The sequence below is a fragment of the Jaculus jaculus genome, chromosome 3 (genome assembly GCF_020740685.1).
Source record: "Jaculus jaculus isolate mJacJac1 chromosome 3, mJacJac1.mat.Y.cur, whole genome shotgun sequence".
In the NCBI taxonomy this organism is placed as follows: Eukaryota; Metazoa; Chordata; class Mammalia; order Rodentia; family Dipodidae; genus Jaculus; species Jaculus jaculus.
In genome coordinates this window covers 13009789-13036086 of record NC_059104.1, presented here as the reverse complement: position 1 = coordinate 13036086, position 26298 = coordinate 13009789, and the positions used below count along the sequence as shown (strand labels likewise).

General features: G+C 46.5%; 1 protein-coding gene and 1 non-coding gene across 13 annotated transcripts in view; one reads left to right on the top strand and one right to left on the bottom strand.

Annotated features, from left to right (window-relative positions):
• Nucleotides 1–26298, bottom strand: part of Dock9 (dedicator of cytokinesis 9) — a 362490-nt gene that overhangs the window by 247575 nt on the left and 88617 nt on the right. For 5 of the 12 annotated variants that reach the window (XM_045145644.1, XM_045145648.1, XM_045145651.1 and 2 more), the window contains exon 1: nucleotides 23929–24326. The exons of 5 other annotated variants lie outside the window; for them this stretch is intronic. In XM_045145644.1, coding sequence (XP_045001579.1) covers nucleotides 23929–24090 — 162 coding nt within the window. In that variant the 5' untranslated portion in view covers nucleotides 24091–24326. Of the gene's footprint in view, nucleotides 1–23928; nucleotides 24328–26298 lie in introns of those variants that run through there. 2 more of the 12 variants (XM_045145643.1, XM_045145647.1) reach the window with 1 other exon arrangement.
• Nucleotides 15148–15346, top strand: LOC123459761. Its single transcript, XR_006636500.1, has one exon. It is a non-coding gene; the product is annotated as a small nucleolar RNA SNORA73 family (small nucleolar RNA).

Below are 26298 nucleotides of genomic sequence, written 5' to 3'. Positions count from 1 at the left end.
GCGCCCCCTTGTGCATCTGGCTAACGTGGGACCTGGGGAACCGAGCCTCGAACCGGGGTCCTTAGGCTTCACAGGCAAGCGCTTAACCGCTAAGCCATCTCTCCAGCCCAGCAAGCTGCTTTCTAAGCTCACGGCTTAGGGAGGGCCTTGCTTGGTCTAAGTGCGGTATTAGCCCAGCCCCACCTGTTCCCAACAAAAACAAATCCGTGCTGTGTCCCCAGGATCTGAGGGAGAGGCCCTTGGGTTTTTCCAAGAGGGGTACAAACTCCAGACACATCCTGAGGACAGTGGCAAATGTGACACCACAGGGCACAGGCAGGCATTCCCCTCAGTTTTTCTTTTCTTTTTTTAATATCTTTTGTTCATTATTTATTTATTTATTTGGGAGTGACAGACACAGAGAAAGAGACAGATAGAGAGAATGGGCGCACCAGGGTCTCCAGCCTCTGCAAACGAACTCCAGACGCATGCGCCCCCTTGTGCATCTGGCTAACGTGGGTCCTGGGGGACTCGAGCCTCGAACCGGGGTCCTTAGGCTTCACAGGCAAGTGCTTAACCGCTAAGCCATCTCACCAGCTCCACTCCTCCCCTCAGCTTTTCTTCTGCACTCAGTGGACCTCAGTGAGTCATGGATGAGAACAGCAGGCAGTCAGAAAAAAGCCCTTGTAGACAACGTGTAAGGCCTGGCACACTCACCTCCATGTGCGTGTCCCATCTACAAACAAAAATGGAAGCCTCCTGAAGGCAGGAAGCGCTGGACCATCCCAGTTCAGATTGAGCTAACCACTAAAGTGGCTGTCACCAATTATGTCGTGAGTACATGAAGACCCCCTTTGTGTGTATGTGTGTGTGTGTGTGTGTGTGTGTTTGGTTCTTCTGGTTCTTCAAGGTAGGGCCTCACTCTAGCCCAAGCTGACCTGGAGTTCACTATGTAGTCTCGGGGTGGCCTCGAACTCATGGCAATCCTCCTACCTCTGCCTCCCGAGTGCTGGGATTAAAGGCATGCGTCATCACGCCCAATTTAAGGCCCTTTTTAACCTCGAGTGCACTTCCAACATTCCTGGTCTTGGTTTCCATTGGAATCCTGGCAGTAAAATCCCAGGCCGAGCTGCCAAAACTCTTTTAAGAATTCCCAACCTGGGCTGGAGAGATGGCTTAGCGGTTAAGTGCTTGCCTGTGAAGCCTAAGGACCCTGGTTTGAGGCTCGATTCCCCAGGACCCACGTTAGCCAGATGCACAAGGGGGCTCACGCATCTGGAGTTCATTTGCAGTGGCTGGAAGCCCTGGCGCACCCATTCTCTCTCTATCTGTCTCTTTCTCTCCCTCTCTCTCTGTCACTCTCAAATAAAGAAATAAAACTGACAAAAAATATTAAACCTGACAGACTTGGAAAGACACACAAGAAGACCTGTGCTGACAGGAATCATGGGCGAGAGTAGCACCTCCTCTTCTAGATCGATCTTCTAACTGCTCATCCAACTGAGCTTCCAAAAGCAAGCTCACAGCACTCCTGATAACCCAACAGCCTAGACTTGACAATGACCTCCTGGTCCCTCAACTTGCTCTCTGCTACTTCCCAGTGACAGGGAGTCAGGTAGGTTTGTTGGGCCATTAAGGTGACCCCCCGAAAGTAAAGAGGCAGGAGGGTCTGCCCTCAAAATCTACAATTTGCTAGAGATCAAAGGATGATCTTGTAGACATTCTCTGGAAAGATCACTCCAATGCCTATCATGGTAGGTCAAGCCATGGCCATCTGGATTTGCTTCTGGACCTGAGCAACCCCAGTCTTGTACAGTGAATCATCAAAATTAGTTTCCAGGGCTGGGCAAGATGGCATACACCTTTCATCCCAGCACTTGGCAGACAGAGGTAGAAAGATTTCTGTGAGTTCAAAGTCCAGCCTGGGACTACAGAGTGAGTTCCAGGTCAACCTGGGCTAACAGCATGGACAGCCTGTTTAATCCCTAGACCCCACATTCCATAATCTCAGCACTGGGGAAGCAGAGATGGGAGAGCCCTGAGGCTCACTTTCCAACCAATCTAGCCCAATTGGTGAGTTCCAAGCCAATAAGAGTGACTGCAGAATGGTTTTCCTGGGGATGACACCTGAGATTGTCCTCTGATCTCCACATGCAAGTGCACACAAGCACACGTACCCACACCCACCTGTGGACATATGCAAAACAGTTCCCAGTCTCAAAGCCATCTGAGGTAGGAAAAAGAAGAGTCAACCTTAGGACCATAGCATTGACCTGGAAATCACCTGACCTGACAGACAACAGATGGATAAAAAGTCAATGATGAGCTCAAGATAAAAGACCCAAAAGAGGGCTGGAGAGACTGTTTAGCGGATAAGACCCTTGCCTGCAAAGCCACCTAGGTTTGATTCACCAGGATCCACATAAGCCAGATGCACAAGGTGATGCACGCATCTAGAGTTGGTTTGCAGTGGCTGAAGGTCTTGGTACGCCCATTCTCTCTCTCTCTCTCTCTCTCTCCCTCCCTCCCTCCCTCCCTCCCCCTCTCTCTCATAAATAAATAAAAACATTAAAAAATATTTTTTAAAAAAAGACCCAACAGAACCTCAGACACAGACATTGCCTCTCTGTCCAAAAATCCCATTAGAACACATGTAAAAAGTATATGATTACTTCATAACTTTCCACAGGGGAGAAAAGCCCTACATAATTCCAGTGTCTACCAATAGGTGAACAATTAGTGACATATTTATGTAAAGCAGTATTCTGTGGTCATTAAAAGATTTTTTTGGAAAGAGCCAGGTGTGGTGGCACATGCCTTTAGTTCCAGCACTCTGGAGGCTGAGGCAGGAGGATTGCTGTGAGTTGGAGGCCAGCCTGAGGCTACAGAGGTCCAGGTCAGCTTGGGCTACAGCGAGTCCTTGCTTTAAAACACACACACACACACACACACACACACACACACACACACACAAAACAAAAACAAAAATGACACAAGGTGGTTGTCTAGTCAGCTTCACATCACTGGAAGGAACCTCTGGACCAGGCACAGTTTATAGGAAGAATGAAATTTATTTCAGGTTACAGATCCAAGGGATGTTCCACAATGGCCAAGAGTCTGGCCCCCTTTCACAGGTCCATGCAGAGAGAAATCACACCACCAGCACCAAAACCAAGCACACCCCAGGAACCCCAGGCAGAGCTCAAGCACTATGCATATTTTTATACTGGAATTTCAGATCTGCCCCCAAATCCTTAGGGCTAGGCCCTAGGATCCACCCACAGTGACTCCAACTTACAAGTTTGAATAAAACTCCTGAATCCACTGGGGGACATCCACAGTGGCAAATGGACGATGGCAAATTGTGAAAGCCAATGTGTATTTTGGAAATATAAACCTAGTGTGGCAATTCCCTGAGCTCCTTTAACAGTCTCCAACTAATTAATCCTGTTCTTCACATGCCCAGAGGGTGGCTGTGTGGGGCCCAGAACATGGGTCACAGGAACATTTGCACATGCACACACACATGCATGTACACACATACATGCATATGCACACACAGGAAGATAGCTGAGGTGAATATATCAGAACAAATCCTTTTTAAAAAGAAAAAAATAACTTTAAGTTGATTTTTTAAAAATATTTTATTTTAAGTTACTTTTTCGAGAGAGGGATAGAGGCAGAGAGAGAGAGAGAGAGAGAGAGAGAGAGAGAGAGAGAGAAAGAATGGGCACTTCAGGGCTTCCAGCCACTGCAAATGAACTCCAGATGCATGTGCTACCTTGTGCATCTGGCTTATGTGGGTCCTGGGGAATCGAACATAGGTCCTTTAGCTGTGTAGGCAAGCGCCTTAACCACTAAGCCATCCCTCCAGCCCCTAGGTTGACTTTTTTAAAAGACATTTGCTAATAGAATTCTTAGGTAAGGAATTCTCCTGCCTGTTCCAGGCTCATCCAGCCTTCTCTTGGGTTCTCAACTTTCTGCTGGGAGCCAGGCCCTACATGTCTGGAGTTGCAAGACTTTAACCATATCAACAGCCCCAAAACATAGCTTCAATATCACTTTTTCTTTTACTGTTTATGTTTTAAAAGAAAGGTGGTTCGATTTCATAAGAAATGAGTGAGGTTTTAAATGTCAGTTGCAGCTAGAGGCTGTGTTTAAAAAACTGAGACCATTGTTGCATACTTTTGCCTCTGGATGGGGTCCAGCCCTTTTCAGATAAACACGCGTCTGCACAAACGATCAGAGTTTCCACTTGTTTTACAACACTGGTCACAGGAGAGTAGATTTGGACAGCAGCCTGGATCCTTCTATAACATGACAGTCCCCGTGGCTGAAGAGTAACAGCGAAAGTGGAAAAAGCACCAACTGTCTCCCATTTGAGGTCTCAGGCACCAGAAGCACCCTTGTCTGCGCACTGGCGTAGAAACCCCACTGAGTTAGTAGAAATCAAAAGTAAGACCATGATGTCCACTTGTAAGGGAGTGGCTAGAACATTCAGGACTCTGCCTGCCTCCAGTGCCCCAGCACAGCACACCTCCCAAATCAGATCTGTAAACGCAAAATGGTCTCTCCTGACCCCAGGCTCGGGGACAGAACACAGGCTCCTGTCCTCCAACTTTTGTTGCAAACAGGAAATGATCCCTTGAACAGTCCTTTTCCTGTTGCTACGCTACGTCCCAAAGATGCAATGCTCAGTTCTAATCCAAAACACCAGCAAGTCACGGAGTCGACTGGGACAACAAAGTCTTACTGCCCTCTCATGCAAGGCGCCAGAATTTTGGGCCCAACAACGGACACAGCTGGCATTTTCAGTTCATGGGAACGGGAGATATGGTGCCACCTTCCCACGCTCATCCTCCAGGGAGTGTGGTGGAAGAACGGCTTGCAGGTGGCAAGATTACCCACAAGGACGTTCACTCACTCAAACTCACAGCCATCATCCCCCATCAAACATTAGAAATTTGCTTTAAAAAAAAAATTTGCGGGCTGGAGAGATGGCTTAGTGGTTAAGCGCTTGCCTGTGAAGCCTAAGGACCCCGGTTTGAGGCTCGGTTCCCCAGGACCCACGTTAGCCAGATGCACAAGGGGGCGCACGCGTCTGGAGTTTGTCTGCAATGGCTGGAGGCCCTGGCGCACCCATTCTCTCTCACTCTCTCTATCTGCCTCTTTCTCTATTTGTCGCTCTCAAATATGACAGCATTCTCCTGTAATCAAAACAAAAAAAAAAGCCCAAAGTCACACAAAGAGACTCCATTCATCTTGCAGTTTGGAAATGAATGAGGGACTGCTCCAAAGCCTCCCACAGAACCTCTGGTGTTACCCTTTGGTTAACAAGCTCCCTTCTAAAATGCTAATGGTGTTTGGCAGATATCAGTCTATTAGCTATTTATACCACTGGCAGCATGACTCTGAAATCAGATAAGAACCCAACATCTAGCTGAGATCATTCACACTCGGGAACTGTTAGTTCTGACAGTGACTAAAAGGGGGTGGAGGCAGGGCACCTAGGGTGGGTGGCGGCCACCCAGAGGATGTGGCACAGAAGGGGGAGGGAGGGGTGCTTCCAAAGGCCCAGGGAACAAAACAGTATATAAAAGGTGTCTGGTGCATTCTTTTAAAATTACATTTTTTTTTATTTATTTGAGAGAGGGAAAGAGGCAGAGAGAGAGAGAGAGAGAGAATGGGGGTACCAGGGCCTCCAGCCACTGCAAACGAACTCCAGATGCATGTGCCCCCTTGTGCAGCTGGCTTACGTGGGTCCTGGGGAATCAAACCAAGTTCCTTTAGCTTTGCAGGCAAACGCCTTAACCGCTGAGCCATCTCTCCAGCCCCTATTCATCATTTGCTATTGTTTTCTGAAAGAGGGAAGAAATGGCGGGGTCCTTCCCAAAACCAGAACACCTGGCTCTGTCCCTGACTTGAAGATTCCTCAGCCTTCAAAGAGCTCTCTCCCTTCCCCCGCCCGCGCTTGAATCCAACTAACGATGCCACCACCTCCCGCATAAGGACCCAAGCAATGCCAAGCCGTGCCTCTTTACGCATCCCAGCAGGCAGCGGTCAAGTCAATTCTAGCTTCATAAAGTATCTTGCCACTCTGCCTGACCCCTTCCCTCCATCAGCAATGGGGGTGAGGGAGGAGCTCAGAGCCTTTACCCCTGTCCCACTGGCCTGCACCTATGACCCACTCTGATGTGACAGGTAGGACAAACCCTCTGCTCAGGACCCTACAGCCCACAAGGCTGCTCTCTACATACCAACCAGTGCATCCTCACCCCAAGCTCTGAACACCTCCGCATTCCTTTAACACAAAAGGCACACGCCTCCACGGCTGGTCTCACCTCCTCCACACCCTCACCTTCTGTGTTGACCCCCCAAGTCCTGCGCAAATGTCCCCTCTGCGTTCCTTGAGCTCAGGTCCGTGGTTGCACACAGACCTTGGATCTTGCATATGGAATTCAGCTTTTTTCCCCCCTTTTTTATGAGTACACTTTTGTTTCCCAAGCTAGACCAGGATCAGTGTTGCGCTGTTAAGTCTTTCTCCTTCATCCACTCTTGCGGGGTTCAGTCACTTCTGAACTCTTTTCTGCCTGCTCCTCTGGTCTAGCCTTGACACCCCGCAAGCTGTACCAACTGGAGGACTGTGGTGCACACTTAAGGGTGTGGGTTCTTGAGCCCGGCGTTGGTGGCGCACGCCTTTAATCCCAGCACTCGGGAGGCAGAGGTAGGAGGATCGCCGTGAGTTCGAGGCCACCCTGAGAATGCAGGGTGAATTCCAGGTCAGCCTGAGCTAGAGTGAGACCCTACCTTGAAAAACAAAAACAAAAAAGAGAGAGAGAGAAAAGAGAGACAGAGAAAGAGAGAGAGAGAATGAACTGGCACGCCAGGGCCTCCAGCCACTGTAACTGAGCTCCAGACCTGTGCGCCACCTTGTTGTGTGGCCTTACCCACGAGCATCACCTTGTGCTCACGTGGGACCTGGAGAGTGGAACATGGCTCCTTAGGCTTCGCAGGCAAGCGCCTTAACTGCTAAACCATCCCCCCAGCCCATGGCCTATGTCTTTCCCTGCTTAAAACTTTCAATATCAAGGCTAAGGAGATGACTCCTGGCCGCTGGAATCTGCATCTCTAACGTGAAGATACTCATGGAAAGATCCTCAGCTCATATGTAAAGTGGAATGCAAGTGTCACAGGGGCCTCTAACCCCAAGGCACCTATGGCAATGGGAGACGGAGTCAGGGGAATCGCATTGCTCACTGGCCAACAAGCCTGGCATTCTCAATGGCAAACAAGAGACCCTGTGACATGCAAGGCAGAAGGTGATATTGTCCTCACAGGTGCCAATGACACACACACACACACACACACACAGCCTTTCAGTATCGGGCCTATAATATCAGTGTTCCTCACTCAGCATTCAGGAGGCTCTATCAAGGAATTCTTTACTAGCCTGGACCACAGAACCAGACCATGTCTCAAAAGTAAAATAAAGGCTGGAGAGATGGTTTAGCGGTTAAGCGCTTGCCTGTGAAGTCTAAGGACCCCAGTTCGAGGCTCGATTCCCCAGGACCCATGTTAGCCAGATGCACAAGAGGGTGCACACGTCTGGAGTTCGTCTGCAGTGGCTGGAGGCCCTGGCGCACCCATTCTCTTTCTCTCTCTATCTGTCTCTTTCTCTGTCTGTCACTCTCAAATAAATAAATAAAAATAAACCCAAAAATTAAAAAAAAATAAATAAAATAAACAATAATAACAACCCCCCCTAAAAATATAATACTTGACTCTACTAAAATATGGGATAGGGGCTGGAGGGATGGCTTAGCAGTTAAGGCATTTATCTGCAAAGCCAAAGGACCCAGGTACAATTCCCCAGGAGACGCACAACGTGGCGCATGCATCTGGAGTTTGTTTGCAGTAGCTGGAGGGCCTGGTGTGCTCATTCTCTCTCAAATAAATAAATAAATGAATATAAAAAATATTTAAAATATGGGATAAAGTTCCAATAAAACCTATTATGACCTAGTTCCTGCTTACTTCTCCAGCCTCACTGGTGACCTTTGTAGCCCCAAATCTGTCTTTCAGTATGATAAATAGGAAATTATAGAAGCTGAAATTACTAGCGACTCCAAAAAGCTTCAGTTTTCCCTCCCTGGGGCACTTCTGATAATGGCCCTCTCCTATCGCTTTTGGCCTAGTGACCATTTTTATACCCAGAATCTCTTTTAAGTTCTACTACCAACACTCACTCAGACGACAGCCCAGATCCCACTTGCTTGCTCAACAACCCCTCACCCTCAGGGAGATGGGAGTAAAATTTAAATTTATTCAATCATACCACCTTGTGCTTAAGCAGGCACCCAATGGCTATATTTTATTTATTTATTTATTTAAGAGCGAGAGAGAAAGTGGCAGGTACTAAGACTAAGCTGACAAGAAAACCTCCATAAAGACATACCCAAACACACGAAGTCACGCGTACTTTCACACATAAACACACCCACACACACAAACCTTCACAAACATATATGAAACTTGATAAAGTGGACATTCATTATCTTTAGTATTTATAGGATACATAAAAGGGAAGACTTTACATCTATAAAGATACAGATGTCTGCAGACGTGCGTACACTTTAGGAACGCCGGTAACACTTATGCTTATATCTTGCTGAAATTTGATAATAAAAACTTGATGCATGGGCTAGAGAGATGGCTCAGTAGTTATGTGTTTGTTGGCAAAGCCTGCAGTCCCAGGTTCAAATCTTCAGTACCCAGGTAAAGCCAGATGCACAAAGTAGCACATGCATCTGGAGTTTATTTGCAGTGGAAAGAGGCCCTGGTGCCTTACCCCTCTCCCTCCCTTCTACCCCACCCATCTTCTATCACATAAATAATTTTTAAATTTATATTATTTTAGAGAAAGAGAATAGGCATGCCAGGGCCATTAGCCACTGCACACGAACTCCAGACACATGCGCCACCTTGTGCGGCTGGCTTCCATGAGTCCTGGGGAATTGAATCTGGGTCCTTAGGCTTCAAAGATCAGTGCCTTAACCACTAAGCCATCTCTCCAGCCCTCAGATAATTTTTTTAAAAAAAATTGGAGATAGGGCTGGAGTTTGTTTGCAGAGGCTAGAAGCCCTGGCGCGCCCATTCTCTCTCTCTCTCTCTCTCTCTCTGTCTTTCTCTCTGTGTCTGTCGCTCTCAAATAAAATATTTTAAAAAAAAAATTGGAGATACAAAATGTGAAGAACCAAGGCAAGGTTGCAAGGGTAGAATCTATCTTTCTCCAAAAGGAACCAGAAAGTCCATATAAAGGCAAACTGATCTGCTTCACAAACCAGCTATGTCACGAGAAAAAAAATCACAAATACACTTTCCACTCACAATTTAACTCTCAGCTCCTGAATCTGAGCCAATACACGCCTTGCAAGGTGACTTAGTTCAGCAATTTATGCACGGCAGCCTGTTTAGTCTATTTTTAAAATATAGATTGATGTCTGTCCCTCCAAATTTACCTCCATGTTTTCCTGAATTGCAATTAAGCTGACAAGTGGGTAAAAGCCTTGCTTCTACAGCACACACAGACCAGGGCTAAAGCAAAGCCCAATAGGGAGAGGAAGAGATAATGAACCCAGGGAGTGAGGGATGGGATTTGCAACAAATGGGTCAGGAAATGGGCATTGAAGATGAACAGGGATCAAATGAGGACTTCAAGCAAACAACACACAAAGGTGCATTTAAAATCTAAAGTATGGGGGTCAGAAATCAACTAGTAAATATTATAGGACTCTGTTATAGTAACATAGCTCGGCCACTGCTGAAGAGCCCACAGACATCTATCTAAATAAGTAATGTATTAATTAAGCTTTATTTACAAAAATAAGTGGGAGGCTGTATTTGCCACACAGGCTATTAGTTTGCTGATTCCTGGGCAGAAAAGACAAATCACAAATAAAATATACTCCAAGAGAAACTGCTGGTGAATATCTGGTCTCAGATAGGCAAGAATTTCTACGTCTAAAATTCATAGAAAAAGTTGCAGAGGCAGGGTGTGGTGGTGCACGCCTTTAGTCCCAGCACTTGGGAGGTTGAGGTAAGAGGATCACCGTGAGTTCGAGGCCACCCTGAGACTACAATAGTGAATTCCAGGCCAGCCTGGGCTACAGCGAGACCCGACCTCAAAAATAACAAAAGAATAAAGTTGCAGAGAAAACGGTAGTTATGTGTATCATATGCACCTAAGATTCTGTTAATAAAATAAATACTATAAAAAAGCACAATTAAAACACAAATGACAGAGACATATTTTAAATGAAGACAATAAATGATACAGAATTTGAAATGTGTGTTATTCTGTCTCAGACTAGCAAAAGTGAGGCTCACAATGACTGTATTTAAAACAAGAATCAGGCTGGACAAATGACTCAGCAGTTAAGGTACTTAACTTGCCTGCAAAACCTAATGACGCAGGCTGGAGAGATGGCTTTGTGGTTAAGGCGTTAGCTTGCAAAGCCAAAGGACCCAGGTTCGATTCCCCAGGACATACGTTAGCTAGATACACAGTGTGTCTGGAGTTCATTTTCAGTGGTTGGAGGCCCTCGCACACCCATTCTTTCTCTCTCTCTCTCTCCCTCCCTCCCTCTTTCTCTGTCAAATAAACTTAAAAAAAAAAAAAGAATTGTTTAAAAAAAATTTTTTTAAAAACCCTACAGACCCAGTTTTGATTCCCCAGTATATAAAGCTAGATGCACAAAGTTGCTCATGCATCTGGAGTTCACTTAGCTGGAGACCCTGGTACACTCTCTGTCTCTCTTCTATCTCCCTCTGCTTGCAAAGAAATAAAATAAATAATAAAAACAAGAGTCACTGCTGCTGGGAATGTGACCTGTAGCCATCATCAGCAAGAAACAACAGGCCTTACTGGCCTTTACAATTTTCCTTCTGGGGGCTAGAGAGATGGCTTAGCGGTTAAGGCACTTGCCTGGAAAGTCAAAGGACCTTGGTTCAATTCCCCAGGACCCACGTAAGCCAGATGCACAAGGTGGCACATGCATCTGGAGTTCGTTTGCAATGGCTGGAAGCCCTGACGTGCCCATTCTGTCTCTCTCTCTCTCTCTCTCTCTCTCTCACTCTCTCTCTCTCAAATAAATAAAATAAAATTTTAAAAAATTCCTTCTGGGCTGAGGAGCTGGCTTAGTGGTTAAGAGCACGTGCCACTGAAGCATGAGGACCTCTCAGCTGGAGACTGCCAAGTTCAACTCCCAAGAACCCATGTAAGGGCTGGAGAGATGGCTTAGCGGTTAAGCGCTTGCCTGTGAAGCCTAAGGACCGCGGTTCGAGGCTCGGTTCCCCAGGACCCATGTTAGCCAGATGCACAAGGGGGCGCACGCGTCTGGAGTTCATTTGCAGTGGCTGAAGCCCTGGCGCGCCCATTCTCTCTGTCTACCTTCCTATTTCTGTATCTCTCTCTCTCTCTCAAGTAAATAAAGAAAAACAAAATATTTTAAAAAACCCATGTAAAAAGCTGGGTGTGGCCACGCACATTTGCAACCCCAGTTTACTATCTAGAAGCCCTGGTGTGCCCACCTTCATTCTCTCTCTCTCCCCCTCCCTCCTTCCCTCTCTCTGACTGTAATAAATAAATTGTTACAAAAAAAAAGAAAGAAAGAAAGAAAGAGCCGGGCGTGATGGCACACGCCTTTAATCCCAGCACTCAGGAGTCAGAGGTAGGAGGATTGCCATGAGTTCGAGGCCACTGTGAGACTCCACAGTGAGTTCCAGGTCAGCCTGGACTAGAGTGAGACCCTACATCAAAAAACCAAAAAAATAAATAAAAAGAAAGACAGATGCGGATAAGGGATTAAGACACCCAATTCTCTCCTCTGGCCTCCATACATATGTACATGGGGTGTGTGCATCTATGTACACACACATGCATGTAACATGCACAGTCCTATGACAGCTGCACTCTGGAGACGGAGGCAAGAAAAACACAAGTTTGAAACTATCTGAGCTACAAAGTGAGACCTTGTCTTAGAATAAAAAAATCTTTTAGTCTTTTTTTTTGGTTTTCTGAGGAAGGGTCTCACTGTAGCCCAGGCTGACCTGGAATTCACTCTGTAGTATCAAGGTGGCCTCAAACTCATGGTGATCCTCCTACCTCTGCCTCCCGAGTGCTGGGATTAAAGGTGTGTGCCACCACGCCCGGCTTTAAAATATACTTTCAAAAAAGAACTGAAGCTCTGGCTTCTGTGAGAGACCTGTCACAAGGAAACACATGGATGGATCACAGGAGGCCACCATTCTCCTCTGACCGACATAAATGCACACATGAGGTGTGCATATCTATACACATGCATGCATACTCCACTCTCACACACACACCCTAACCATATCACACATGCAAAAAAAGAAAAAAATCATTGTTTCTCACTGAGGCCCAGGGAGAAATACAGACTGACCACCCTACAGAAATAACACCAGCCTTCACCACCTGGTTCTATTCAGTATTTCTGTTGGTTCTTTCCTCTGAGTGTCGATGAAATAGCTATACAAATTCTAAAAAGGTGAAGACCTCTCCGAACACACACATTCCTGCCCTATAATGGAACATCCCAGAATTGTCTTAGGATATTAAGAATGTCAGTGGTTTTGCTTCCAGGAGCAGAGGCAAAATCAGCATTAACTTGAACCCCAGTTAAGACTATGTCACTTCTCTGTACACACAGAAGTTGAAGTCACTGTGCTCTGTTAACGGATAACCCCATGGGCAGCTTTAACACAAAGCAAAACTGAAAGCTACCTGCTCAATGTCACAGGGGAACAGGACAACTTCTCCTGTCTTGAATATGTTTTTAAACCTCAATCTTACTGAAGGACAATTCACCACAGCTACCAAAGTCTTGTAAATATGTGGGCATTCTCTCTCTCTTCTCCCCCTGCCATTTCCAATAAATAAATAATTAAAAAGTGCCAAGTAAGCACTTCTCTTAATGTTCATACCCTTATATTAATGCTACTCTCACTTTGCGTAGAGAATCTTCTCTTTTCAGATGGCAGTGACCTTCGGATGACTCAGAAGGTATCATGGTTCTGGAAAGAAGTGACTAGAATACCGAGTAACATCTTGATCACACCTTCCAAGGCTCAGGGTCTAATGCAGAAGAGGTGGCGGAAAGAATGTAAGAGCCAAAGGAAGGGTAGGACTCCTTACAACGTGCTCCCTCCAGACATAAAATGGCCTGGATATCCATAACCTCATAGTGCCTGACACTACCTACACAAGACCATCATAAGAGGAGGGAAGGATCACGACATCAAAATAAAAGAGAGACTTATTGAGATGGGGAGGGGATATGATATGATGAAGAATGGAATTTCAAAGGGGAAAAGGGGGGAGGGAGGGTATTGGATATGTTTTATAATCATGGAAAATGTTTTTAAAAATTGAGAAAAAATTAAAATAAGATTTTTAAAAAGTCTTTAAAAGGGCTAGAGAGATGGCTTAGTGGTTAAGGTTCTAGCTTGCAAAGCCTAAGGACCCAAGTTTGATTCTCCAGATCCCACATAAGCCAGATACACCTGGTGGCGCATGTGTCTGGCATTCATTTGCAGTGGCTAGAGGTCCTGGTGTGCCCATTCTCTCTCTCTCTCTTACCCTCTCTCCCTATCTTGCTCTGTCTCCAATAAATAAATAAAAATTTAGAAGTAAATATGTAGGACTGGAGAGATGGCTTAGTGGTTAAGGCATTTGCCTACAAAGCCAAAGGACCACAGTTTGATTCCACTAGATGCACAAGGTGGTGCATGTGTCTGGAGTTCCTTTGCAGTAGCCAGAGGCCCTGGTGTGCAGATTCTCACCCTCTCCCTCTCAAATAGATAAATAAATATTTAAAATTTTTTGTTTTTCTTTATTTATTTGAGAGCGACAGAGAGAGAAAGAGGCAGAGAGACGGAGAATGGGCAAGCCAGGGCCTCCAGCCACTGCAAACGAACTCCAGACGCGTGCGCCCCCTTGTGCATCTGGCTGACGTGGGTCCTGGGGAATGAAGCCTCGAACCGGGGTCCTTAGGCTTCACAGGCAAGCGCTTAACCGCTAAGCCATCTCTCCAGCCCTAAATAATATTTTTTAAAGTTAATATGTGGGCTGGAGAGATGGCTTAGATTTTAAGGCGTTTGCTGGCAAAGCCAAAAGACCCAGGCTTGATTGTCCAATACCCACATCAGCCAGATGCACAAGGTGACGCCTGTGTCTAGAGTTTGTTTGCAGTGGCTAGAGGCCCTGACGTGCCCATTCTCTCTCTCTAATAAATAAAATTTTTTTTTTGTTTGTTTTTTTGGTTTTTCGAGGTAGGGTCTCACTCTAGCCCAGGCTGACCTGGAATTCACTATGGAGTCTCAGGGTGGCCTCGAACTCACAGCGATCCTCCTACCTCTGCCTCCCGAGTGCTGGGATTAAAGGCGTGCGCCACCACGCCTGGCTAATAAAATATTTTTTAAGTAAATATGTTTGACCTAACTATTCCAGGTCTAGCAATCAGCTAAGAAAGAGAGAAGACAAATGCTCAAACACATACACAAGGATGTTATCACAGCACTTACAGTTGGGAAAAAAAGATGGACCAGTGAGTACAGCTTAAATAAAATATTACATCCGGGCTGGACAGATGACTCAGTGGTTAAGCCATTTGTCTGCAAAGCCAAAGGACCCAGGTTCGATTCTCCAGGACCCATGTTAGCCAGATGCACAAGGGGCGCATGCGTCTGAGTTCGTTAGCAGTGACTGGAAGCCCTGGTGTTCCCATTTTCTCTCTCTCTCATCTCTGCCTCTTTCTCTCTCTCTCAAATAACTAAATAAATAAATCAATAAAATATATTTAAAAATATTATACCCGGGCTGGAGAGATGGCTTAGCGGTTAAGCGCTTGCCTGTGAAGCCTAAGGACCCCGGTTCGAGGCTCGATTCCCCAGGACCCACGTTAGCCAGATGCACAAGGGGGCGCACGCATCTGGAGTTCGTTTGCAGTGGCTGGAGGCCCTAGCACACCCATTTTCCCTCTCCCTATCTGTCTCTCTCTCTGTGTCTGTCACTCTCAAATAAATAAATTAATTAATTAAAATATTATTACATCCATAAAATGAAACATCAGTGAGAATGAAACATTCCCAATGTGGATACCCCAGACAGTTAAGCCTCCCCGGGCTCTATCCGGGTGACCTAAGGGAGAATAGGGCTCCGCTTCCCATGACGTAGAGTCCCTTCCAAAACGTTCCTGATGAAACTGAGCCTTCAGCCTGCACTTGCACATTCCTATTTCTCAGAGTCCTGTGGACAATGAGGAAAAAAATCATGCAGGAAACAATTTTTCTTAAAAGAGGATGAAACATAAATATACTTACTGATATATCTGTAATCTACAGAAGATATTTGAGATATATTGTAGTGTCTTTTCAATATGCCACAGTAAAATTTTTGTTATAATTGTGTGTTTGTTACTCAACTTGAGCTGCCATAAGAAATACCCAGGCTTGCTGGGCGTGGTGGCGCACGCCTTGAACCCCAGCACTCGGAAGGCAGAGGTAGGAGGATCGCCGTGAGTTCGAGGCCAGCCTGAGTGTGGTAGTTTGATTCTGGTGTCCCCCATAAACTTAGTTGTTCTGAATGCTAGGTTCCCAGCTGATGGAGATTTGGGAATTAATGCCTCCGGAGTGTACTGCTGGGGGCGGGTTTATGGATGTTATAGCCAGTTTCCCCCTTGCCAGTGTTTGGCACACTCTCCTGTTGCTGTTGTCCACCTGATGTTGGCCAGGGGGTGATGTCCACCCTCTGCTCATGGCCTCGTTCTCCCTGCCTTCATGGAGCTTCCCCTTGAGCCTGTAAGCCAAACTAAACCTCTTTTTTCCCCCCACAATTTGTTCTTGTTCTGATGATTTCTGCCAGCAATGCGAACCTGACTGTCACACTGAGACTATATAGTGAATTCCAGGTCAGCCTGGGCTAGAGTGAGACCCTACCTACCTCAAGAAAAAAAGAAAAAAAAAAAAAAACAGATGGTGAATTTTAAACAAAGCTTTGGGGACAGTCCCTTTCCTATCCTCCAGTGGACAACGTGATCACACTCATGACAAGCGATAACAGCGGAACAAGGTGACTTGGGTGCCAATGCAGGAAATGTATCCCAGAAACGCAGCGCCTGTCCCTTGACAACACAGGTTAATTTCCTGCCATGATACAAACAGGGCAGACTCCACTGAGCATTATCAAGGAAGACTGCAAAGGTAGTATGGGAAACATGACCTACCAAAAGCCACCCTCTTCACTGATGACTTCTTTCTACCCCCGTCCACCCATCCCTGACCCCAAATACAGATACAAGTTACCAAGACTGGGGCTCTTAACTAGCCAGAGAGAAAGGTGTCTTTGACGCTGTTCTCTATGCAGTGCATTATCGTCAATAAGCGGCTGTTAATGAATGTGCAAATTAAATGCTCCCATGTCACAGGCAATAAGTTCTCTAGTTAGAAAGGACCCTTGATCCTAGGGAGGCTAAAGTTGTCAGGGAAAAAAATAATAATAAAACAACTCCTAGCTGCTAAGAACAGCACTGATCTATGAGAGAAAAATATATGCGTTTACAAGGCATTTTGACAACAAAAACAGTAGCAGCTTTGCCTCTGGGGCTTATCACCTCCCCAGCCGTGGGCTTTTTTTTTTAACTTTTTAAAAAATTAATTAATTTATTTGAGTGTGACAAAGAGAGAAAGAGAGAATGGGCGTGCCAGGGCTTCCAGCCACTGCAAACGAACTCCAGACGCGTGCGCCCCCTTGTGCATCTGGCTAACGTGGGTCCTGGGGAACCGAGCCTCGAACCGGGATCCTTAGGCTTCACAGGCAAGCGCTTAACCGCTAAGCCATCTCTCCAGCCCCATGGGCTTTTGATCAAGGTTACAGCATCATGTGTGAGTCATTCCCTTCTGGGGAACAGGGACGCAAATCAATTGAATGTTGAGCCTCAAAGGGAACGTCTCTGTCACCCCCTCTAAAGTGAAGGGAACATCACAAAAGAGGGGGATCAAAGAACGTAAGAGCTGGGCGGATGGGGAAGTGCTATGGGGTGCCGTCTTCTCATGACTTCACAGCAGTCGTGGGGACCTGCACATGACTGGTTCATGTGTCAACAGCTCACCATGGATGGGAGAGGGGTGCATACAGTCCCACTACTTCTGAAGGAACTACTGGTATTTAATGGTCACTGGGTGATGCAGAATCACTTCCTTCAGTGGCATAGCCACTGGCAAGCTGACCAGGTCCCCGTAAGTACCCCCCACCCATGATCCTGCGAGGGACCCAAATTTAAATTCAGTGAGTTGCAAACACAAACACAAACCAAAACAAAAAAACTTCCATGAGTTAATAAAGGCAAAATACCTGCAGAAGACATTTCACAAACCTTGTAGACGTGGGACAATGTCAGCCTTCAAAGCTTTCATGTGGCGAGGCCAAAAGTAAAGCTCTTAATTCACAATGGGTAAAAAATTAGAATTGCATGATCCCATTCAGTCACAAAAGAAACTGAAGACATCCCCGTATGACTTCAGTTATAACCGGGCGTGGTGGCGCACGCCTTTCATTCCAGCACTCGGGAGGCAGAGGTAGGAAGATCGCCGTGAGTTCAAGGCCACCCTGAGACTACATAGTGAATTCCAGGTCAGCCTGAGCTAGAGTTGAGACCCTACCTGAAAAAAAAAAAAAGTATAATATCACAGAATAATCTAACAGGCCTTCAATTCGTCCCCAGTCAAACCAAGCAAGTAAATATGCCATGGCTAGTTCTGAGTAAAACAGACCTAGTCCATAAGGCTAGGCCCATTACAAGACGAGTCAGCTCTAGGGTCCCCTCCTCATGGACATTTTAGGACTGAATCGTGCCTGCCTCTCCCCCGTGGTCTTAGATATTAGCTTCCTGCCACCTGGGATGTGAGCATCCCCCACCACTTCTGTATGCCCAGAAGGACGCAAGATCATTTCCTGAGTGGGCTGAACTAATACGGCCAATTACTTTGTAAAACAAACATTCTCTAAGAAAAAATCTATACTTGGGAATAAGACCTAGTCTACCTCAATCTGATCTCTCAATCATGGGAGAATTTAGTAGTCAAAAGTTTAAGTGTGATATATTTGAAATTGAGTCATTCCAGTATGATCAGATAAAGTCCATTTTTCAGTGTACCACCCACAGTGGAGCTGATTCATCTGTCCAAACAGAACCAGAACCTTCCAGTAGCAGACTGTATGGCCCCCAGCCTTACAAAACTGCGATCGGTTCTGTACGTCAGAGCCAACCTTGAAGTTGATGAAAACGCTCTTTCATTGCTAATACAGTCCTCTATTTGCTTAGACGTTTATGTTCTCTTATTCCAAAAAGATGTTAAGTGATTTGCATGCACACACAGTAAGACTGAAAGTACTTTAATAAGCAGATGGAAAAAAAAAACCAGACTGATTAAAATGATGATACAAGAAAATAATAACCAAAGCTTAAGGGCAAATCCTTTTGGTAATTCCAACTATGTGGATCATCTGGGGCCAGGAGTTTGAAACTAGCCTGGGCAAAATAATATAAGATCCCACTCAAATTTAAAAGATAATTTTTTTTGAAGAGGCCTATACACCTGTTAGAATTGAATCTTATATTTGGAGCTTTCTGTTTTCTTTTAGAAAACTTGGATAAGTTCACTTACATGAAGTATAACATACATAGATATAAAGACACAGAGATACACACACATTATATGCAGTTATACAGGAAAGCACAGCCAATCAATTTATGAAGAGAAGCTGGGCCTGGTGGTACACGCCTTTAATCCCAGCACTCGGGAGGCAGAGGTAGGAGGATCGTCATGAGTTTGAGGCCACCCTGATGTGAATTCCAGGTCAGCTTGGGCTAGAGTGAGACCCTACCTCAAAACATATATATATATATATATGAAGAAAGGGCTGGAGAGATGGCTCAGAGCTTAAAGGCACTTGCTTGTAAAGCCTGACACAGCCTGGGTCCGATTCCCCAGTATCCGTGTAAAGCCAGATGCACAAAGTGTGTCTGGAATTTGAAGTGGCAGGAAGTCCCGTTGTGCCCATTCTCTCTCTGTCTCTGTTCCTCTTTTTCTCTCTCTTTCTCAAATAGATTATGAATGATATGTGGGAAGAAGAACACTTTCTTTCTGGGCTCACCATAAAGGGAATACCAAAAAAAAAGAGAGAGAAAGGAAGGAAGGAAGGAAGGAAGGAAGGAAGGAAGGAAGGAAGGAGGGAAGGAAGGAAGGAAGGAAGGAAGGAGGGAAGGAAAACAGAAAAGTACTGGCAACAAGATGACCCCTTATAATTAGCCCTTACTTGGGTCCCACTGTCCCGTGAGCTTTAGACAGTCGTTTACTCATTTACCACACCCACGAAGGAGCACTGTGTACGTGCATTTGACAGATGAGATTGAGGACAGAGTGATTAAGCAAATTACCTACAGAACATGAGGAACAAGTTATGAGTTTAGACTTGAAACACCAAAGGCTGACTACAGAATTACTCTTGTAACTCCTTACACTGTCTAGGCATATGACAAATACTGGGGAGATTCTAGATTGGGGGGTTCAAGTGCTCAGGCTATCTGTCATGAACAGCACCCCCCACCGCCACCTCACAACAGGGTTTAGGGAGAAGCCACGCTCTGCTCTTCTGTGGACACTTGGAGTCACCACATGGGGTGCAGGTAGGGCAGGCGTCCTCCCTACCAAGGCTGGGGAGCCTGATGAAGACCCCCTTTCCATCTGCCTGGGAATTAGGTCAGGCTACCTTTGCAAGAAAGTGACCCGAGAGAGCGACAATGGACAGGGCTTCTTGAAGAATGGGCTTGGGCTCAAACCAGAGGGTACTAAGGATCCCAAATGCCAATGCCACGGAATTGGTCTCAGCCGAGGAAACTTGACTTAGAATCATCAAACGCCAGCCATGACCATAGCGAATCCATAGGACACTTAGCCTTGAATCATGTGACCTCTGACATAGCCCCCAAGAAAAAGACCCGTAAGTATAAGTACAAGGAGCTCAATGGTCAACGAGCTAGGAGAGAGGGTTGTTTTGTTCTGTTCCGGTTTGGTTTTAATTTTGTGTCCGCGCATGCCAGGGTGGGTGGGGGCCGCGATGCCCATGTGGAGGTCAGGGGTTATCCCTGCAATGGTGACCCTCTCCTTCCACCTTGTTTGAAACACGTTCTCGCTTGTTACTGTCTGGCCACTGGGCAGACCAGTCAAGCTGGCCCGTGAGCTCCGGGCTTCGCCGGGCCAGGCATCCATTGCAGTAGGTGTGTAGAGATTACAGCCACTCTGCCATCCAGCTTGACGTGGGTGCAGGGGATTAAACTCGGGTGGGCAGGCTTGTGGGGGGGGGAACACGTTAACTGTTGCGTTACCTCTCCCATGTCCAACTAGGAGAAAGTGTTTTTTTCTTTTGATTACTGTTTTTGAAATTTTTTTTTTGCCTTTTTGAAACCTTTGTTTTTCATAGATTATACATGACACTGTGGTCAGGTGTACCCACATCTCCTTTCCTTATCTCCTCCAGTCTCACTGTATTCCATCTTCTTTTTTTTTTTGTTTTTTGTTTTTTGTTTTTTGTTTTTTGAGGTAGTGTCTCACTCTAGCCCAGGCTGACCTGGAATTCACTATGGAGTTTCAGGGTGGCCTCGAACTCACGGCGATCCTCCTACCTCTGCGTCCTGAGTGCTGGGATTAAAGGCGTGCGCCACCACGCCCAGCCCATCTTCTCATTTCTGTCTTGCCAATGAAAGAGAATGACTCCCAATATCTGACAATCTTTTTTTTTTTTTTTTTTTGAGGTAAGCCCCAACTGACTCCCTTATTTATGTGGGATGGGGAGGGGAGGGGGCATGATAATTGGCTTGCCAGGTTCTCCAGTCACTGCAATTAAACTCCAGATGCGTGCACCCCTTGTGCATGTGCAACTTTGCAAGCTTCCGTCAATGTGCATCTGGCTTATGTGTGACCTCAAGGGTTGAACACGGGTCCTTAGGCTTCGCAGGCAAGCGCCTAAACCGCTAAGCCATCTCTCAAGCCCTCTCTGACAGTCTTTAGCTGGTGTTAGTTGATTCAGGAAGGGAGTGGTCTCCCAAATTCCTCTGCTATCTCTAAAAGAATATTAACTGGAAATAGATTTTGTTTGGAAGCTATGGGGGCTGGGGGGAGCTCAGTTTGGTCTCCCAGTGACTGAACTATCTTCTCAACAACTCCACCTTCAAGACAGTAAAAGCATCAGCATCCGTTCATTTATTGAGCGCTGGCAATGGAACATCAACCTCTCTACTGGGTGCAGAGCCACGAACAAGACCAAAAATCTCAGCCATCATTCTTGCACTACAAGTATACAAGTAATATTACTTGTGTATAAGTGGTGTAACATTACTAACTTACTATTGCTGTAGGTGTGCTGGTATCATTCTGGACACGGTGTGTTAGGTGAAGACCGGTATTATAAGGAAACTAGACGCCCAAGGAGAGGACTTGCTGAGGTGTTGCAAATAAGGACATTTGCAGGAGCCCCCCCTCAGGAGAAGGATCTGAACTAAGAGTTGGGGGAAGCCCAGGCAAGAACCATGCCTCGGGAGGAGGAACCAGTACAGCAGGCTCAGTGGATACAGTAAGATGGAGATCTAGAAGGGGAGCTGGAAAGTTGGCTTAGTGGTTAAGGCTTTTGCCTGCAAAGCCAAGCCGGGCGTGGTGGCGCACACCTTTAATCCCAGCACTCAGGAAGCAGAGGTAGGAGGATTGCCATGAGTTCGAGGCCATCTAAGACTACATAGTGAATTCCATATCAGCCTGAGCCACAGCGAGACCCTACCTTGAACCCCCCCCCTCAAAAAAAGAGCCGAAAGACCCAGGTTCGATTCTCTAGGACCCACTTAAGCCAGATGCACAAGGTGGCATCTGCATCTGGAGTTCATCTGCAGTGGCTGGAGGCCCTGATGTGCCATTCTCTTCTCCCCCACCCCCACATCTCTATCCCTCTCTCTCTCTCTCTCTCTCAAATAAATAAATATAAAGCTTTAAAAAAGTAACTGGGAGGGCAGAGAAAAAAAATATACAGATGGTGAAGAGGGTGCTTAGGCTTGGAGGGCTGTGTCAGAAACTAGGGTGGAGACTGGTGTAAGGGCTGTGTACGTGACGCTTAACTCCCAGAGGGTCCTGAGCACGGGCGGGGGGGGGGGGCTGCTGTGTGTGGAGGGGGGAAGGGGAGTGGGGGGTGAGGGCAGAAGCCACAAGGCCAGGGGGTCTCGCCGTCCAGCAGCATCTTGGCTCATGCACATCTGGCCTGTCAGCGCAGGCGAGAGAACAACGGCTTCCACAACCCACGTGGTGCAAAGAAGCAGTGTGTGTGTGTGTGTGTGTGTGTGTGTGTGTGTGTGTGTGTGTGTCAGAAAGCCAGGCCCGGAGCGCTAGCAAAAGCCCCCAACAGGCTGTTCTCTTGTGCAAAGGATGGAAAAGAAAAGCAGGAAGGGTCTCTGCAGATCAGGTTAACGGAACACCAGTCGGGGCCCGAGGAGCCCAGCCTGCAGCTGGGGGGGAGCCCTGCCTCCACTGGTCCAAGTAGGTCCTGGGCTGCTGGATCTGGGCTCATTAATGAGACAGAGCCCGGTAATAACGGACTGCTCCTTCTCATCCCTCCTGCCGGTTCTTCGCCAAAGCATATTCCAAAATACATCAGTGCTTAAAATATTTAACAGTTAATATAGCACCACTTAAATTCCATACCAAATATAACAGTGTCTGCCAAACTGCATCAGCTGCGTCAAATGCTCGCCCTCCCCGCACCCCCCTCTGCGCGTATTTCGAGGGCTAATGTCAATCACATAAGCCCCTCTACAGAAGGCATCCTGGGCTCCTGCAGTCTGCGACACCCAGATCGGATCCCGAGGGGACACGTGGCACGCCAACACCCCCTCGTCAGGCTCACATGGCAGCTTCACAACCAGGAAGGGTTCTGCCCTTTTCCCCATGCTTCACCCAGTGACTGCTAGTGAGCCTCACACAGAGAAACCCCCACACATATTTGTCCCCACTCATTCTGACCAAAAAACTGAAATATGAACAGAAGGCAAAATGGCAAGCCTTCCTGAGAGAGGAGGCCAACATGTGACTTCCTCTGAGCAAAAGGTCATGAAGAGACACACCCATCCAGGGGACTGGGTACCCTTGGAGCCGAAACCGAAGACAGGATCAGGCATGTCTGGTCAAACTCAGCTCCCATGGCCCCTTCACCCAAAAGCCTTAAGAGTTGGATTTTTAAGAAAATCAAATCACACACACACACACACACACATATATATGATTTGTCTTACACCCATGATACTTTTCTTTCCTGCTCCTTTAAATTTCTCCACCCTCCCCCCAAAATCCAAGCACTGACCCCAAGCCATTAGTGAAGGAAAAACCTAGCCAAGTGAGAGGCTGAGAAATACAGGGGCTGAATAATTCCCCATCGGTGGGAGAGGGGTTCACGTACGCGGCCATCTGAATGAACGCTTGGCCACATACGGGTCCTGGGGCTATACCAAGAGTGCGGAATGGTAAAGCTACCTTAGAAAGCTAGGCTGTCATCACTCACCTCTACTCCCTGTTCTGTCTGCACGTAGCTAGGGTTCATACATGGCTCTCTCACATGGACACACAGGCACTTCAACATTTAAATGCAAGACTACTAATCACTCATTCACCCATGAAGACTACATATATAAACGTATATATAGCCACACATACGTGTGTGTGTGTATACACACCCATGAGCATATTGAAATAAATGCATTTTTGCCTTACAAGTAAAAAGACTAGCTTCTTCTGACACCTCTAAACAACTTGCTAATCAAGCGAGACAGCATTTACCAGGCAGGAGGAGATCAATAGTTCTGAATCTTCCTTTGTCCAACTGTATGCTGAATATTCAAGGGCATTATTCTCTCCTTGCTGCTTGCACATGTACGCACAGTTTCTCTCAAAAACCGTGCGGATGCCTTTGAAGAGAATCACACTAGTTGTACATCCCATCCCCAAGGTGTGGATGTCCCGATTTCTAGCAATCTCTACTCCGTTTCCACATCGTCTTCCTCGGCTCTTCGGAGACAGGCTCCCCCTGTACCATCTTCCCGACGAGCAGTTACCGGCACCGGAACAGAAGGGTAGCTCCAAGCTATCACACTAGAATCCGTTCCTGCCCAACAGCCTGACACACACACACCAAAAAAAAAAAAAAAAAAAAAAAAAAAATCCAGGCTCCCAGTGTAAAATAGGAAGGGTGGGTGGTGCAAAAAAAAACAAGATGACACACCTCCGATGTTCCAAGACCAGCTCTCGGTGGGCTGCTTCAGAGGTAGTACACAGAAGAAATGTCTAGATTTGCCCGGACTCGCTGGAAGACTGCGGCTCCTGTGATTAGCCTGGGATCGTTCTGAATCTCAGAACCTGCCCAAAATGAAAAAAGACGGTGCCAGACAGTCTCGGTGCTGCAGATGCTGCTGGAAGGCAGAAAGAATATGTTCGTTTGCTGCAAGAAAGCTCCCTCCCAGAATGCTTAGCCTGGTATCTATATTAACAAGCATCTCTTTCCCTTGACCCAAATATGCTGTTTGTTTAAACCTGGCTCAGTGAGGAGTGGAGAAGCAAAAGGGAACAAAAGTCCAAAAAAAAAAAAAAGAGTGAAAATGCTAAGATGATTGCTGCTATGGAAACACGCGTAAGCACACTTCAAACAGCCTTTTGCGTGTATGGATAACAGCCTGCTGATAGCAAGTCACGAGGGAACAGCATCGCCCTGAATTCTTGACTCCTACCCACCTCTGCTCTTTGCTGGAGAGGAATTGCCAGGTTGGTGCTGCTTTGAGGGGCTCCCCCATCTCTGGCACCCAAAGATGCAAATGAGAGCATGGGTACAGAGTGTCCCCCGTCTGGCTGGACATGTGCCTCGGCAGCGAAAGGGAAGATGTGCTGAGGTCCTGCTGTCAACACCTTGATCACTTCTGACTACACCCAACTCAAGCCCCTCCACTGTGGACAAAACTCAGCGACACGGGGGCACTCTCTCACGTGACCGTGGGAATGGCCACAAGGAAGTTTGTTGTCGATATACTATAAGTTGGCTCATCATTTTCCTTTCTAAAAACTGAAAGGCTATCTAAAACTCCCATGGACACACACAGGGAAAACACTTCACTTACACTGTGTATCTAGAAAATGGTTATTACTCTCTTAAGCTGCTCTGACATTATTTCTTACCTCACAAGGCAACAAGTTGTTTGTTTGTTTTTCTATCTATAGATTTCCAAGCTAGAGTGAACTAGACCAAGTGAATAACAGAAACCCATGTAACTGGCAAAAATCAACTTGTGGCAAACACTGTCTGATCATATGATCTCAAACTGACTGCTTTGGGGATGGAGGGATGGCTTAGCGGTTAAGGCGCTTGCCTGCAAAGCCAAAGGACCCAGGTTCGATTCCCCAGGACCCACGTAAGCCAGATGCACAAGGGGGCGCATGTGTCTACAGTTCATTTGCAGTGGCTGGCGGCCCTGGCACGCCCATATTCATTCTCTCTCTGTCTCTCTGTCTCTCTGTCTCTCTCTCTCAAGTAAATAGGTTTTCTTTAAAAAATGACTGCTTTGTGTGGCTTAGCCAACAGGTCCCATATTAGACCCAAACCTTAGGCATATTCATTCTCTCTCTCTCTTGCATTCTCTTAATAAATTATTTATTTTTTCCTGTTTATTTGAGAGAGAGAAAGACATGCCAGGGCCTCCTGCCACTGCTTTCTGCACATGTGGCTTTATGTACCTATTAGGGAGTCAAACCTGAGCCATCAGGCTTTACAAGCAAGTGCCTCTGACCTGAGCCATCTCCTCAGCATTCTTATGCCAAGTGTATCTAATAGCCACACAAGATCAGAAAAGTGGGATGACTGGCCTTGTGCAGAAAACTGGGTCTCCAGAGTCTAGAGCATTCCAATTCCAAGTGGTGAGTCTGTTGATTCAACACTTGAGATTAAAGACCGTGCCCTCCATGAGACATCAGAGGAGCCAAGTCTTCACAAGGCACTGAAAATACAGGCAGGCAAATAGCGAGGAAATTCATCTGTGCATAATCTGAACACTGAGCAAGACACTGTCTTAAGAATTCAGAAAACATATCAATTATTTTCTCTACAGCATAATCAGTACAAATAAAGATGAGATCAAGAAATTTTAAAATCAATGTATTGGTATT